This window comes from Sinohyriopsis cumingii, chromosome 12, assembly GCF_028554795.1.
Source record: "Sinohyriopsis cumingii isolate HCF-2022 chromosome 12, ASM2855479v2, whole genome shotgun sequence".
Taxonomy (NCBI): Eukaryota; Metazoa; Mollusca; class Bivalvia; order Unionida; family Unionidae; genus Sinohyriopsis; species Sinohyriopsis cumingii.
The window spans coordinates 116,646,420-116,662,642 of NC_142972.1; the positions used below are offsets into that span (position 1 = coordinate 116,646,420).

Sequence of the window (16,223 nt, forward strand, 5' to 3'; positions counted from 1 at the left end):
GAAACTAAAAGAAGAAAACAATCAAACTTATCAATATGCAAAGGTGACTGTGAATAGCCTCAAAAGGCATAGAACTACATTTCGTAGCGGACACACTCGGGAATGTTCATTCACTCGGTCATACACATTTGCCTGTAGTAAATCTTAACTCTGTTCAAAGGGAAATATATGTATGTGTATGTAATATAAATAAAATATATGGATAGTATGTACGCTTTATCAATGACATACCTCTCGTTGTATAAATTTTTCATTAAAAGGAAACTCGGCAAGCCTCGTTTCCTTTTAATGAAACATATATACATTTCATGGTATATCATTGTTACAGCGTACGTACTATACATATTATATATATTACGTACTATACATATATTATTATATATATCTGAGATTTCTGTTTCAGCAATGTGTCCACCTGGGGAATATGAAGCCGGTTCAACCTGCAGACAGTGTCCAAGGGGATATTACACTAATCTTCCGGGCCAGACGGAGTGTGTAAAGTGCGATGACGATAAAACAACACACAGACTCGCCTCTTATTCTAAAGCTCATTGTAAGTCAAAATGTTATTTCATTTTTTTCTTCTAACCGACGAGGAAGCCGATCGAATACTTTAAAATCTTTACATTTGAATTTCTTAACTATAGATTTTGGCTGTCCGCAAATTGTTCTCTTCTTTTAGTGATTAAAAATGTAACGAATGGAAGTAACATATTGGTCCTGGTGTCAGGAACTCACAGACGTTTCTGAGTATTTTGTTTTCTTAGTATCGGCATGAATTAGTTTGTTGGTTTCTTGGTGAATTTGAAGTAATTATCACTCTTGAGTTCTAAGAGGTTCCTAAATTCAATTAGGAGCTTTGTTCGATCAGAAATTGAACAATTTCCCCACTAACGTTATGTATGAAATTAATGTAAGTCAATGATTTCAAAACCGTGAGTCTTTCTTTTCTCGTGCACTTGTTTGATTACATTTGTCAATGGATGTACATGCGTTGATCACCAATATCGGATTACATTTGTACTTCGATATTGGTGATCAACGCATGTACATCCATTGACAAAGATATTTTACCCGTTAATTTACCTTGTGACACAAGTTCACTTTACTAACATGCGTCTCAATCAGATTAACACTTCTATTAAAAATATTATAAACTTCATGCTCTTATAATAAAAAGGCCTCTCCAATTTTTTTAAGCGATCCAACATGTCCTAAATGACGAGACAAGCCTATTAAAAACAGAAAGGCTACTTAACCGACTTATATTTTTTATTACTAATTGGATATGACGCACCTCAATGAAAGGGGCATTACTGCAAAAATGGCTCAATTGATAAAGAAAGATGGCCATTAAGCCAGCCTTGACCCTATTTGCTTTAAAAGAATGACATCGAGAGAACCATAGCCATCAAAACTCCTAACAAGACTTGAAGAAAATAATAATTCCAGACAGTTTGCTCTTCATGTACTCTCTGCTTGCCTTTCTTTTTCGGAACCTGTTCTCTAAATATAACAACAATCAGAACCTGTCTTACACACGCATATGAACACGCACACACACACACACACACGTGCGCATTTTTATAAATACCTTTCTTTAGTTAAAAATATGTAATAACCAATATTTTTTAAAGATTGTAAATTCTTCAATCAAACGTATCCACTGCAATTTGACCGTGAATGAAAATAGTTTCTCTGTCACCCAATCTGTATCCAACGTGCTATAACTTAAAACTTTTCAAAAGTGTCATAACTTGAAACTATAACAAAAATATCATAATTTTAAACTGTTATAATAGTGTCATAAGTTAAACCGTAACAAAAGTGTCATAAATTAAACTGTAACAAAAGTGTCATAAATTAAACCGTAACAAAAGTGTCATAAGTTAAACCGTAACAAAAGTGTCATAAATTAAACCGTAACAAAAGTGTCATAAATTAAACCGTAACAAAAGTGTCATAAATTAAACTGTAACAAAAGTGTCATAAATTAAACCGTAACAAAAGTGTCATAAATTAAACCGTAACAAAAGTGTCATAACTTAAACCGTAACAAAAGTGTCATAAATTAAACCGTAACAAAAGTGTCATAACTTAAACCGTAACAAAAGTGTCATAAATTAAACTGTAACAAAAGTGTCATAACTGAAATATATATCTGAAGCACGATGTGAAACGTATTTCAGATGTAAAACATTTTGTTCAAATAGTTTAATGACCGTTTCTTTCTCAATATTATATTCGGACTCTAACAAAAAGAAAAGTTTGTCCAAAAGTTTATTCACGTTCTTGCTTTGCAAATTCTCATAAAGGCCCAATGCTTGATAGAAGTACATTACCGAGATTAATCAGACAAACAAAATTGAGTTATTTAAAATTAAGCAAAATGTTGTGTAAAACTACTTTCTGTACCTACAGTATTAACAATGCATTTAGAAAAAAATAATGTTCAATGTTTCTATTCAGTAATATCACTTCTGATTGTAATGAAGTCATTATCCTGATCAAGAATTCAGAGGTGTGATTTGGCATATTTCAATATTACGTTCAATTTTTAACTTGGCCTATTTAATTAGTTCAATTTTTAATTTGGCCTATTTCAATATTACGTACAGATGTGTAGTCGTTTACAGTTATAAATCAGCGTCGTGATGTTAGGGAAATAAAAGTTATTCCAGGTTTCGAACAAAACCCAAACATATTTTGTTTCAAGTCACAGTAAATATGAATTGATAAAATGGTACGTGGTTACTGTAAAAATGAATACAATAGTTTGTCGCGACTAAAGAAACGTGAGGTACGTTTTGCTGATGTTAGTTTTTGAAACTTCGTTGGTATCCCGTCTATTTAACGAACTTCATTAACCAGCTTAAAGGTAAAATTTTCCAAACATGTTAACAGATTAGCAACGTTGTTGACAGCTTATTATAATGGAACCTTGTTTTAAAGTTGGCTGCAGTTTTCCTGAACCGGTACTGCCACATGTATCATTCAGTCTGATTGCAAAAAAAAATGTTTAAGTGCCGAAAAATGAGGCCAAAGATGTATTTAAACAGTGTTTAGCATATGAACAACGTGTCTCAAATTAAACTTTAGACCGAACCGTCCGTTCATTAATATACATTTCTTATGATGAAAATGTATATTGAATTTTTTTTTAGTCACTACATTTCATCTCCTTGTTTATTTGATAACAATAATATTTCCCTTAGACACACACTTTCACACCTAGTGTATGCCCAAAGGAAATATGTTAATATGATGACTGTATTTCAATCAATAGACCCAGTGGCCTTCCGTCAACAAATTTCACATATTAAAGTATGCACATTAGGCAGATATGCTAGTAAACATGAAATGATATCACTGGCAGTCGATGGGGGTTGCCATATTAATATAAACATATCCTAACATCTTTTCTTTTTTTCCTAGGTGTTTCCATGGCTGCTACTACACCTGTTTCTGGCGATACTTTTCTCATCGTCGGAATCGTTTGCGGTACATTATTGCTCATTTCTATTGTTATCGCCGTGACAGTCTATAAGCTAAAGAAGGCAAAGAAAACTGGTTATCCATCAGGTGCTTTTATGGATGAGACCTATCTAGGTCTCACAGGCAAGAGCAATGAAAACCCCTATGGCAACAGGAAATCTATATACGATGAAATTCCAGCAGATGCTGTGATGTAATTCATTGTATGCGACGGTCAAAATGTATTCATCTTGGACAGTATGGAAGTAGGTGAGAGGAAATATCCAGTCTTAACATACCAGTCAATAAAGAACTTCAACATAAATATCAGATTTGTATGACAAGAAGGTTGAAGTGAATTCCCATTGCTTAAAAGACTTAAACTTGAGAAACAGAGAAACGTTACTTTTATAAATTAAACTGTTCTAAAGAAAGGCATTAGTTTGTATTAGTTTCACTAGCGGTTGCCTTTAAACGTTTCAGGCAAGGAAATATACGGTAATGTATCAATGTTATATTTTATCAATTCTTTCATTATTCCATAACAAATAGACTCCAATGATAAGGGTTTATTCTCTTCTTCTAACTAGAAACTGAATGGCTGATATTTGGAAGGATAAAGTGTTCCGGAAAATGTGCGTAGTCTAGTCATAATAATTGTACATGTACATCTATATTCCTTTTTGAATATTGTGTGCGGCCTATCTAGGAATAATACTTGTACATGTACATCTATATTCCTTTGAATATTGGGTGCGGCCTATCTAGGAATAATACTTCTACATGTAATATTGAATATTGCTACGACTCTCTGGTCTTAGATAAGTAACAGAAAAGAGCAAAAACCACCAAGTTTTGTATCATTTAACAAAAATTGTTTCCCTAACCTACAAATTGAAAATTAAAAAGATTGTGAATTCAGTCCCAGATAGTCCTACAATTATGTTCACAAGTCAAAATTGACCAACTTTCAACGGACTTCCAGTGATATCCCAATTGAATTCTAGTACTGAATATCCTGACGTGCATGTAGACTCTAATTAATATCTTCACGTGCCTGTAGACTCAAATGAATATCTTGACGTGCATGTAGACTCTAACGAATATCTTGACGTGCCTGTAGACTATAATGAATATCTTCACGTGCCTGTAGAATCTAATGAATATCCTGACGTGCTTGTAGACTCAAATGAATATCATGACGTGCATGTAGACTCTAATGAATATCTTCACGTGCCTGTAGACTCTAATGAATATACTGACGTGCCTGTAAACTCAAATGAATATCTTGACGTGCCTGTAGACCCAAATGAATATCTTGACGTGCCTGTAGACTCTAATGAATATCCTGAGGTGCATGTAGACTCTAAAGAATATCTTGACGTGCATGTAGGATCTAATGAATAACCTGACGTGCATGTAGACTCTAGGAATATCTTGACGTGCCTGTAGAATCTAATGAATATCTTGACGTGCCTGTAGACTTAAATGAATATGTTGACGTGCCTGTAGACTATAAGGAATATCTTGACGTGTCTGTAGACTCTGATGAATATCTTGACGTGTCTGTAGACTCTGAGGAATATCTTGACGTGCATGTAGAATCTAATGAATATCTTGACGTGCCTGTAGACTCTAATTAATATTTTGATGTGCCTGTAGACTCTAATGAATATCTTGACGTGTCTGTAGACTCTAATGAATATATTGACGTGTCTGTAGACTCTAATGTGCCAGTGTCATATCATGTGGCGATGTGCAAACAGTCTTTTGACGTATCGCAATAATAAAATACAAATATGGCTTTGTCTGAAATCACTTTAATTCCAAATTAATGTTCCAGTCCAAGAATAATATCGATGAGCACTTTGTATTTCCAGTTAATAATAATCTGAGTAAATAATTCCACCCAAATGAAAGTTGTGAACACAACAATAAGACTGGTTATATATCAGATGTTGAATGCAAGAATGACTAATATCTCAATTAAACAACATTTTAAAAAAAACTAAGATACAAACGTAGAACCAGGATTAGGACCAAAAGTTCAATCATAGAAATTTTGAAGTTGTCAACAAGATAAAATATGTTACTAAGATTATCATTAAAAATGGCAAACAATAGGTAGTATAGGATCTTCCATGGGGGAATTCCAATGTCCAAGACCCATACCCAAATATGCATATTTACCTTCATTGATAATGATCCTAATATTCAACCCATACTAATAGAGAAATATTAACTATGTGGTATTTGTTTACACAAAATAATGTTACTGGTCAGGTACACAATGAACTTGATTTTGGAAAAGGTCTATTCCAAAATACAATTATACATAAAATATAATCATTGTTATATAAAAAAAACACATAACCAATAAAAATTAAATATACAAAGCATTATAGAATGCGCATTCGAGGAATAGTACTTGTACATATACATGCATATTCCTATTGAATAAAGAATGCACCCAGTCTATGAATAGTACTTGTACATATACATGTATATTCCTATTGAATAAAGAATGCACCCAGTCTATGAATAGTATTTGCTTATGTAAATTTATATTCCTTTTGAATATAGAGCCTTTTCGCTAAAAGAAAATAGGCGCTTTTTTATTTCAACATTGCAATATTTATGAGCATTATACATTTTGTTGTCAGGCAATATAACACCGGATTTTAAAATTTTCATCGTTATAGTCAGGGATAAAAATACATAAACTATTTGGGTGTAGAATTAACATTGTATGTTACATCCAATCGCCGTTTTAATAAAAGACAACCAAAATTATAGTAAAGACCTAGTCATTCCATCAAATTGTCTTGATTAACAGGATGATAACATCAGTGTCTGAAAATTTTATTTCTAAATATAGTATCAAATATACATTGCTGTTTCATATTGCAATATTAAATAGTGCAAAATTTGCATTGCAAGAAATACATACATACATACATACATACATACAATAGTAATCAATTCTGACTTGAATATACCGCTCCGGTGGCCTCGTGGTTACCAAAGAATCACAAAAATGGTACTAACAGCTGCCTCGCCTGGCGCTGAGCGTTAAGAGGTTAGTGTTAGGACTGGTCGGCCTGGTGTCAGGATAATGTGACTGGATGGGACATCATGCTATATGTCTGCGGCATGACGCCCCAGTGCTAGACATCACTATCAACTGTCACACTGCAGACATCGTAGCGATATGACTGAAAAAAAAAGTTAAAGCTACGTTAAAAATCCAAATCACACACACAGACACACACACACGCACATTACTAACGATTTCTTCTATGATATTATTCATGACAGTGTCCATTTCTTTTGTATTATTAAAGGACAGGGATGAAAAGCTTTTCTCTATATTCAAGGTTACTTGCTGAAATTCTGAAGTTTCTATGAAAACCGCGTTTTCATTTTTTTTTTTTTTTTTGTGAAAGGGTGTAATATGTCAAGTCCAGATCTATTTCAGGTACCAGGTGGCTTGCTTTTCAAAACGTACAAAAACACACGCTTCATCTGAGGTCATCGTTATTAGCACCCATTCCAGATCTTCCTTTTTTAATTGATACAGTTCCTTGCATACTCACTGTTTTTATTCACACATTGGAAGATGCAATGAAAATACTTCTTCTGAGTTTTTTGGAATGCCTTTGATTGTGTTGGGCTGTGTACATAGTTGATTTGTTTTCTTTCTCCGGGTCGATGAGCTGCACAGGATTGACCATTATTGGAGCTGGTCCTACTTACAATTCACTCATGCCTCCCCCCCCCACCACCACCACCACCACGAAAGAGGTTAACTATCGCAAGCTACTAATGTAATGCGAGTCAAGCGCATACGTCAATCTAAATGGTTACATGTCACGCTGACCACGACAAAATGTGCTGCGGAAAAACATCTACGAAATGTTTGCACCATTGCACTGTCTTTGTTCAGTCGTGTTTGTACTAACAAACATTATGATAGTAAATGAACATATAGGCACCATTCTCTCATTGTTTCAAAGTGGTTCACATCTAAGTGGCCAGCAAGCCAAAGGTTTTGCTCTTTAAAATTTTGAAAACAAAAGGTTTCTTAAATTCTGAATTTCTATGGAAGATTTTGGTCATCCCAACAAGATGAAAAGGAAACGTAATGGGCTCTGAGCTTTTCATATTTCAGAATACGTTTTGCAAGAAATCCTCAACCAGGAGGAAGACGGCCTTAGGGAAAGATACATATGACTGGTGCATGGTGGTTTTTCTTCAGAGCGGTATGAACTATCAGATATTATTATTTGTTTCAACATTATATCGCATTTCTTGGAATTAAATGCCAATATACATTCCTGCTTCGTGTTAAAAGAAGAACGATGCTGACAAAGATATTCTCCATTACCATAATTGATGAAATACATATATCATTTATGACATAGATAAAACTATGGTCTGTGGTACTGGATATAGCAAGGCAGACTATCAAGATCAAAAGGACATACAAAAAGCCTCCCTCTTAACCCGCCATCCTCCACCGTTCAGTGGTAGAGATGGTGATATTACCACATTTAAAGTAAAGAGGTTCTTGGTGTATTTTTAGCAGGTTGAACTGAGTGACATGAAAAAGTTTTGTTTGCACCTGACTAATAAATTGCAATTAATGTTTAAGCTTATTGATTAGAACAAAAAGTATAAAATATTTCTTTCAGAATTCCATCAATTTCTCCTGAGAAAATCCAAAATTATGAATTTAACATCAGTACATGCAACGTCATTGCTACTTTCGTATACTAAACTATCCCGACATCCACATTCATGGATGTCCCAGGAACATACACTGAGGGAGTTATGAAGCCTAATTCAATATCCGAGGGGTTATTTGTTGTACCAGTATAATGCATTCATATGTGTAAATGATAGAATAGAAACATATTGTTTTTTCCACAAGCAAATTTAATGTGTCTACTATGTTAGAATTTCTCGAATTTGATGTATTCATTTGGTTTAAAAGGCATATCATTTGAAATTATACATGTATGTATGTACATCATTCTTTGAATGACAATTTAGAATGGTGGGATATCACATTTCTATGGACTGTTTATTAAACATATGAAATGTTCATTTGTGCCTATAAATTACATGAAGTAATAAGCCTGTTTTACCGATTGATATGCGTCAAAGCAATCAAACAAAACTCATTATTATGTTACAGTCACCTGCACCAATTATGAGTTATAAGGTCGCCACGTTCACTAATAACTATGAACCAGCAATAATCTATCAGGCTTGTAAAAGCAATGTTGATAACATAGGGTCATTCATCTGGGGATGTCACATTACCACGGATAGCAACTATCCACATTCCTGGAGCTTTTCCTAAGAATATTACTGTAGAGATCTCATTTTAATCAGACTGGTGCACATAACTCATTATATGATCTGTGTATGCAGGTCTACATGGCCAAGACTTATCAGCAATTAGTCTACTGAAAAACGGCGCCCTTTAGATCTGCCTTCTTAATGCTTATGCTGCTAGACGTGTCAGTGATTTGTTGGTTAGACATGTTTCAAATACATTAAGTCCAGAAAATGCTGCGGCTCATATCCTTTTCTCTACACAGAAGCTGACATCCAGTTTTCATCTTTACTGATAATATAGATTTGATCATGATCACTCAGAAATTTTAAGTTATTGACTTTTTAATATCATGGTATTTACATAGGTTTACAATGAGAAATGAATTAGTACCGTGAGTCCTATAGGACACACGGTACTAATTAAACGGAAGAACTGTGAACCAGTCTAGAAATGGGTGAAGAAATAATAGAGTATTTACGGGTTTGGTGGTCCATAATTGGTTAATAATGAAAATTAAAATTTTAGAAAAAATATATTTTGAGAGCTTATCCTATATATAATTTAAAAAAAAATATAGACAAATTTCTACTGATGCAATTTTAGCATTCTTACAGGTTTGACTCAGGAGTACTCAATAATGAAAGTAGCACCTGATTCATTTGGTGCAGAATCAATAACATGTGTTTCATGCACATGTATGTAAACAAAATGCTGAGGGTCATATGGTGTTCTCCACACATAAGCTTGCACCAAGATTAGATGTGCATGGAGAATTATAGGTCTCATCATCAGCACCCAGAAATTTTAAGTTATTGAATTTTGAATACGATGGTGTTTCCATATGTTTACTATTGGAGTTGAATTAGTACCGTGTGTCCTATATCTTCACCCATTCCAGGCTGGTTCCCATTTTTCTATATAATTAGTACCGTTCGTCCTGTAAATAGCTGCAATCAAGAGAACGAACTCGTAACAACACACGCACTGCAGACTTGTCTCCCTTCGAACACCAGTGAAATAAAACGTATACTGCGCTAGTAAATATTGTTTTGTATTTTAGTATTCTCATACGTGCGGGTTTGTTAGCCTGAAAAAGTGTTTTGTGTTCTCGAAATCTGGCTGCGCAGGCTCTGTTGTATTCATTACTAACTTCCCTTTCCAGTGTAGACCAAAATGGCAATCTATTTATGCGGAAGTCAGAGTTATTTTATTGGAATAAAGGCAAGCAAAACGATGTGCTTGAATGGAATCATGATGCATACATTTCATTAGCAGATATAATAATAACATCCGTCTTAATAAACTTATCACACTTTTTTTTTTGTCTGTCTTGACATAGCGCAGAATGCAATTATTTGTCGCTTTTTCATTAGGTGATTAAAACGACACCAAAAACTTTAGAGTTGCGCCCATCAGTTACTCAAAATGTTAAAAGATTCGCAAACATTTAATGACATTAAACATATTTGTTATTTGTAGTGTTTTCAATTTGCTCGTGGAGGAACAGATATGTATCTATTCTTTATAGAGAAGAAATACGTATATTTTGTTTACAATGAACAAGCACCTATATTTTTTCTATACATACATTTAACTTATTTCTCAGAACAAAACGATATAGAAACGACTTCAAAAACAATAAAACTAATAAATAATTGCACATAAACTTTTTGGGGGAAAATTCGTCTTATGAGGTTACCGATTTGTGACATTGCGGAAACAGGTGCATTACATATATTCGGTTTACATTGTATGGTTTACTTTTGTCCATGATTGCAAGTTTAAACAGAATGTTTACAGATCATTTGTGTTCATGGACAGTCTTATTTACAACTTGACGGGATTTTCCGTTGGATTGCTTCACATTCTTCTTCGATATAGGTCAAACGATAATGTGTAGTAATAAGGATTTCACAAACAAACAATTCATTTATGTTTAAGATCAGTTTGTGGGAATCTATTTATGATCAGAGTTTACAGGTGTGGTGTTGACATCAGATGCAACTCGAAATGAATTAGTAATAATTTTAAATATTAATTGGAATTATTTAAGTGCTCATTCACTTTTGGATTAATATATAAATTTGGATTTTTTTAACACATTCAAAGAAATTACGGATTATATCATGTTATTATAGTAGAACATTCCAGACTATTAGAATTCATTCAGAACATTCTATGACATTTAGGTTTAGTATTTTTTAAGGCTGAATTAACTATATTGTGTCTTGGGAAATTTAATTGTGAATTGTTGGGAAATAAATTGCTTGATGATTTTGCATATATTGCTGGTTTCATTTTCTTCTGTTACATATTAAAAGACCAAGAGTCGTAACAGACAGTGGGGGCTTGTCCGGGATCTGAACTTTTTAAAAAACATTTCAAGGATATTACAAATTACAAAAAAAAATCAGATTGACTTTGCTTCGGAATTTTAATTGTCCCTCCTAAAGATTTCATGTCACACATTTGTGTTGGCGTCTTTTTATTATAAATATGGTATCAGATACTTGGATATGGTGAATCATCCTTTCCATTTACCACTGAAAAGCAGCAAAGCCGTTTCAACTAAACAGTTCACTGCGTAATTAGTTTCCTCACAATGAGCCGTCTCAAACATTCTACAATGACGCCACATGCTGTCTTTGTTAAATGTAGAACCAAAGCCGCACCTATTTATTACCGATATTTCAAAATCAGTCAAATATCCACCTACCCGTAAATAATATTTAGGTGGCATGAACTACCAACCTTCCGATTTTACAATTAACATAAAATCACACCGGCTACTAGTCGTATTGGATTCCTCAAATATGAAATTCTACCGGAAGTCGATGTGTCTATGGTAGCCTTGAATCCGATTATGACGACTGCGAATTAGACCCAGCTGTGGCAGTTTAAGATTTTAGTAAACACAACAACATTGCAATGGGGAGGGGTGTGATAGAAAAAACTTGGATAACTCGCGTTTTAATTAATTAATTTACGCTACTTACACCTTTCAATCCGGCAAAACGTTTAGAAATAAGGATATGATAAAACTAATAAGAAATCCTGCCCCTTCTTAAGTACACCTACTGTAAGCAGACAGTACGCGTCATTTCTGATTGCTATATGTTGACACCTAAGCAACCTAATAAAGACAGATATCCCAAATGCTTTTCTTTCAGTGCATTAAAGGTCATGGTCTTTTATTGAAAGCAATACATTTTATGGGTCAAGCAAACCCCTGTCTGATTCTATTTTGGAGACATATGAACCATTCGTGTCAGAAGGTTTTATCTCACGTACTGGCGACACTGACAAACCTATTAATATTTAAATATTAAGGGACACGGAAGCTTCTCAGAATCTTTTTGTTTTCATGTTCTTTACCTTTGTCTGTGAAGTCATCTTCTGGCGAAAGTCTTCTTATTTAGGGAGTAGAGCGCGGATATGTTAATATTCTTCTCCATTGTGTCAATTTGTCATCGGGCGAGTCTCAAGACCCGTGACTTTCAGACCAGTTTCTTCTTTACCTATTAATGGTTATTACATTTGGGTTCACACAAACACCAAGTAAGGGTCCTACAACTTTACGTAAAATGCAGCTAAAATCTTCACAAAAACTAAAACCCAGAGTTGCTTAGAGTACCAAGCCCCACTAAAATCTGCCTGCTCTACCATTCTGCTCTTATTTTTGTAAGGGTGAGAGATAAGGGATCTTAATTAATTTAACAGTTGTGCCTTATCCAAGGGCATAAACGGCTCAGTTAGCCATGGGAAAATAAACAACAGAACCCTGCCTGCTGACAGTCTCTGGCACCAAGTAGCCAGAAAGCTGGGATTAATGTTCTGGCCAACATTCACTACTAACAATTATAATCTGATACAGGCAATCATACTTATAACAATGGTATTTATTTATTACTATGTAATGAACTAGGTGGATATATGTTTGTGGTTAATCCGTTACTGAAAAGCCTTGTTTGGATCAAGAAGTTGATACCACTGAGAATGAAATTCCTGATTTGGACCCTGCGTGAATGTTACCTGTAATAGGGCAAAAGAGCTCTAGAGTAATAATGTTAATCAAGAAATTATTCCTGTACCTGTCACATTTATTGATAACCATTTTTATTAGGTCACATTTGCTGCATATATTGATCAATCAATAGTTACTGATCACAGATATCCTCATTTTACTACTCGCTCCCGCTATTCTAATATGTGTGAGCATATAAGATATTAAATACAGATTTATTTGTTGAATAGTATTTGCTCTGTTTAGACAAGCCTCTTCTTTTATGAAGATATGCTGCAAGTTAATAGGCGGGTTACTTGATATTAAATTTAATTCATGACGCATTGAGAAAATGAAATACGACGATAAACTCTGTCCATACTGCGATCTTAATATTGTAGAAACAAAATAATTTTGTTTGCAATTGTCCAAACTTTGTAGAGATTCGTATGAAGTATTTACCTCTATTTCTGTATTTGAAGATAAAGGCTGAGAAGTAATCTCAAAGAAATTATTCCATGAGTTTGTGAGTTTTTATCCTTTGGCAGGGAGAAAAGAAACCTATTATGAAAATATAAGTACTTATACTTGCTGTACTTGTACTTCGTAAACTCGCTTCATATGTTTGTTTGTTGTTATATGTATGCATATAATTTAGACATGTGGCCTATTGTACTGAATAAATTATCATTGTTTGTCTGTACGTACGTCGCACCAACTTAAGGTTAGGTCCTATTTGTATTCTCAACAAGATATATCATGGCAATTCTTGCTTGGGCAGATACAGCATACTTTGTATCATGCCTCTTCTGTCTCGTAGTGTTGTCTTAGAAGAGTTCACCTTTTTGTTGGCATCAGTCTCTTCAACAAGTAAAAGAAGTCAAGAGGGGTTGAAGTTTTCTTCGGAGATGGGTTTCTATTTTCCCATCAAATAAGGTCTTAAGTCAGGCTTTGCTGCCATCATCATTAACGGACGAGAAGAAGAGGCAGAAGAGACGGTCGCATATCAAGGTGCTTTAAGCACGTGTGCGTTCTAGAGGCAGAAGAGACGGTCGCATATCAAGGTGCTTTAAGTACGCGTGCGTTCTAGAGGCAGTGCCTCTCTTTATGAGTTATTCTAGTGTGGGTTTTCTTCTTCTTCGAGTGTGAACTCGTTTCGCTTTCTTCTGTTTTTCTGTATTTTAGGTTTTCTTTTTTAGCTTTGGTATTAGGATCCCATCTTAAAAGTGAACGAATAATGATATTACCTAAAGAACCACTTCTACCCGGTTTCAAGCTGATTTTTTTTTATTGAGTATCAATTCTTTCTTTGATCAAGAAGTTGTGACCAAACTACATTATGGAGTTCTTTTGAATAAAAAATGTTTTATTTCAATGTGACTGATGCCTTGTAGTTACTGAGGTGCTGCCAAAAGTAAGCCATCGTAAAACTTGTTTGAGACTACCTCTAACAAATGTGTATGCTCTAGTCCTACTGTTTTCTTCGTCTTTTCGCATACGGTGCAAGAATCAGCATGGAAGGATGAAGAAACGCTATTTTGTCGGAAGATGAAGCTGAAAGGAAATCATATTGAATAGAAGTGAGAGGTGTTTTATAGTTTGGGGTGGGGTTCTTTGACAATGTAAAATGACTAACAGTTTATGTTTTCTAATGGCAAAACATGCTGATGTTTGTATATAAAAGAAACAGTTCGTGTTTTCTTGCATGATAAAACAAATACAGTTCTTTTTTTTTCTTGTTTGGTTTTTTTTTTATTTATTTTATTTTTATGAATTATCGTGTTTACTAAAACGCTGTACTTCATAACCTTCTCCCAAGTAGACAAATCCTGCTCTAGATGAATATTTGGGATTGAGTCTTTCTATATATTTATGCCACCTTCATTTAAACGCGTCTAATAGACATTAAAAGCCAGTCAAAGGAACAGGAATCATCTTGCATTCGTCATTGATTTGTAATTTTCGATAATCTAGAGTGATGACATTGCTAAAATTGTTGGATAGAGCAAACTTTTTGACTTCTTCGCACTTCCCTAAGAAGAAATCTTCATGAATGAATTCCACGTAACGTAACGAGTTTCTTTAGTCATTGATTAGTTGATCGGCTTGGATAACCCAATTAGTATGTCTTTACGAATATTGGACGTTGAGCCAGTTTTTCCCACAAACAATTCAGCATGACTTTTGCAAGCCGTCATCTTTCTTTGTTCTGTTCGACGTGCTCCAAGATGATGCCGTCTAGGGATACAGCTCGTCTGTGGTAAAACTTGACATCTGATAAAATCTACGTTATTGTGAATGTATTCCACTTTGATGATTTCTGCCAAAATGTGAAGATGAAGGGATCGAGCATATTCACATAGCCAAGGATACAAAGCACACACATCGATGTATTTGATTTGCTATCCTTGAGACTCGTCGACTTACCAAATCCACCTTCTCAGCCAATATAGACGTCACATTCTCAGCCAGTATTTCAGCTGTGGATTCAAGTAATAATTCACTCACGCTTTTAAGAATGCCGTCGGTATTCTAATAGAAGCTCCCTTCTAATAAACGCGCACACCCCTTTTTCTACATAAATATATTCCTACTTTATCTAGGCTGATAGATCCGTATATATCCATTATGGTATGTCCTAATAATATCAACAGTACATGAGTAATCCAACGACTGTTAGAAACTTTAAAACAACTTCATTTATGAACATTTTCAGTCAAACATATTCCAGGCCACCACCACCCTCCCGGAAATTACACCGCCACCAGTGCGTATATTAGAACAGCTACGGTATGCTCCACTGATTGTCCATTTATATTCGGCTGACTATTTCAATACTTCCGTGACGTCTGGGAAGTACTTACAGAAATAGGATGAATTAATCTCAGTAATCAAGAATGGAGGATACCCATTGATCATTATGTGTGTATCTGTAGACGTATTAAGTTTAGTTTACCACGCTTTCTGCGCCATTACAGGGAAATCGAATCTTTGTAACTAAATTTTATGAATGCATTGATAGTACCGCTGGTAACTGTATACACATGTTTTCCATACTACTAGCAATAAGATTTAAAAAGATAATTTAACGTTTTATTATTTGAACCAATTTAGTATAACCTTTTTACAGTCAAGCTAGTCCGTTCGTATTTTGCACGTAAGAGGCAATGGGGCATAACTGTTGCGAGTCTATTCTCTTAACATAAGAAACAGAAAAGAGTGAAAGGTAACAAGCTTTTTAAGATTCAACAAATCATTTATTTCCCTCGAACACAAAATGAAAATGAGAAAAAAGAACTTACGGTATTGAGAACTAAATCATAAAATAATCCAAGAATTGTAGACACTAGTCCAAATAATTTAAAGTTCTGAATAAAATTCAGTAAAAGTCCAGAATAA

General features: G+C 34.4%; 1 protein-coding gene across 1 annotated transcript in view; it reads left to right on the top strand.

Annotated features, from left to right (window-relative positions):
- The window catches only part of LOC149787305 (uncharacterized), a 170,405-nt gene extending 156,878 nt beyond the window's left edge, over positions 1–13,527 (top strand). The window contains exons 26-27 of the mRNA XM_089977841.1: positions 404–553; positions 3,436–13,527. Of these exons, the coding sequence (XP_089833967.1) occupies positions 404–553; positions 3,436–3,692 (407 nt within the window). The 3' untranslated portion in view covers positions 3,693–13,527. The remainder of the gene's footprint in view (positions 1–403; positions 554–3,435) is intronic.
- The last annotated feature ends 2,696 nt before the right edge of the window (positions 13,528–16,223 follow it).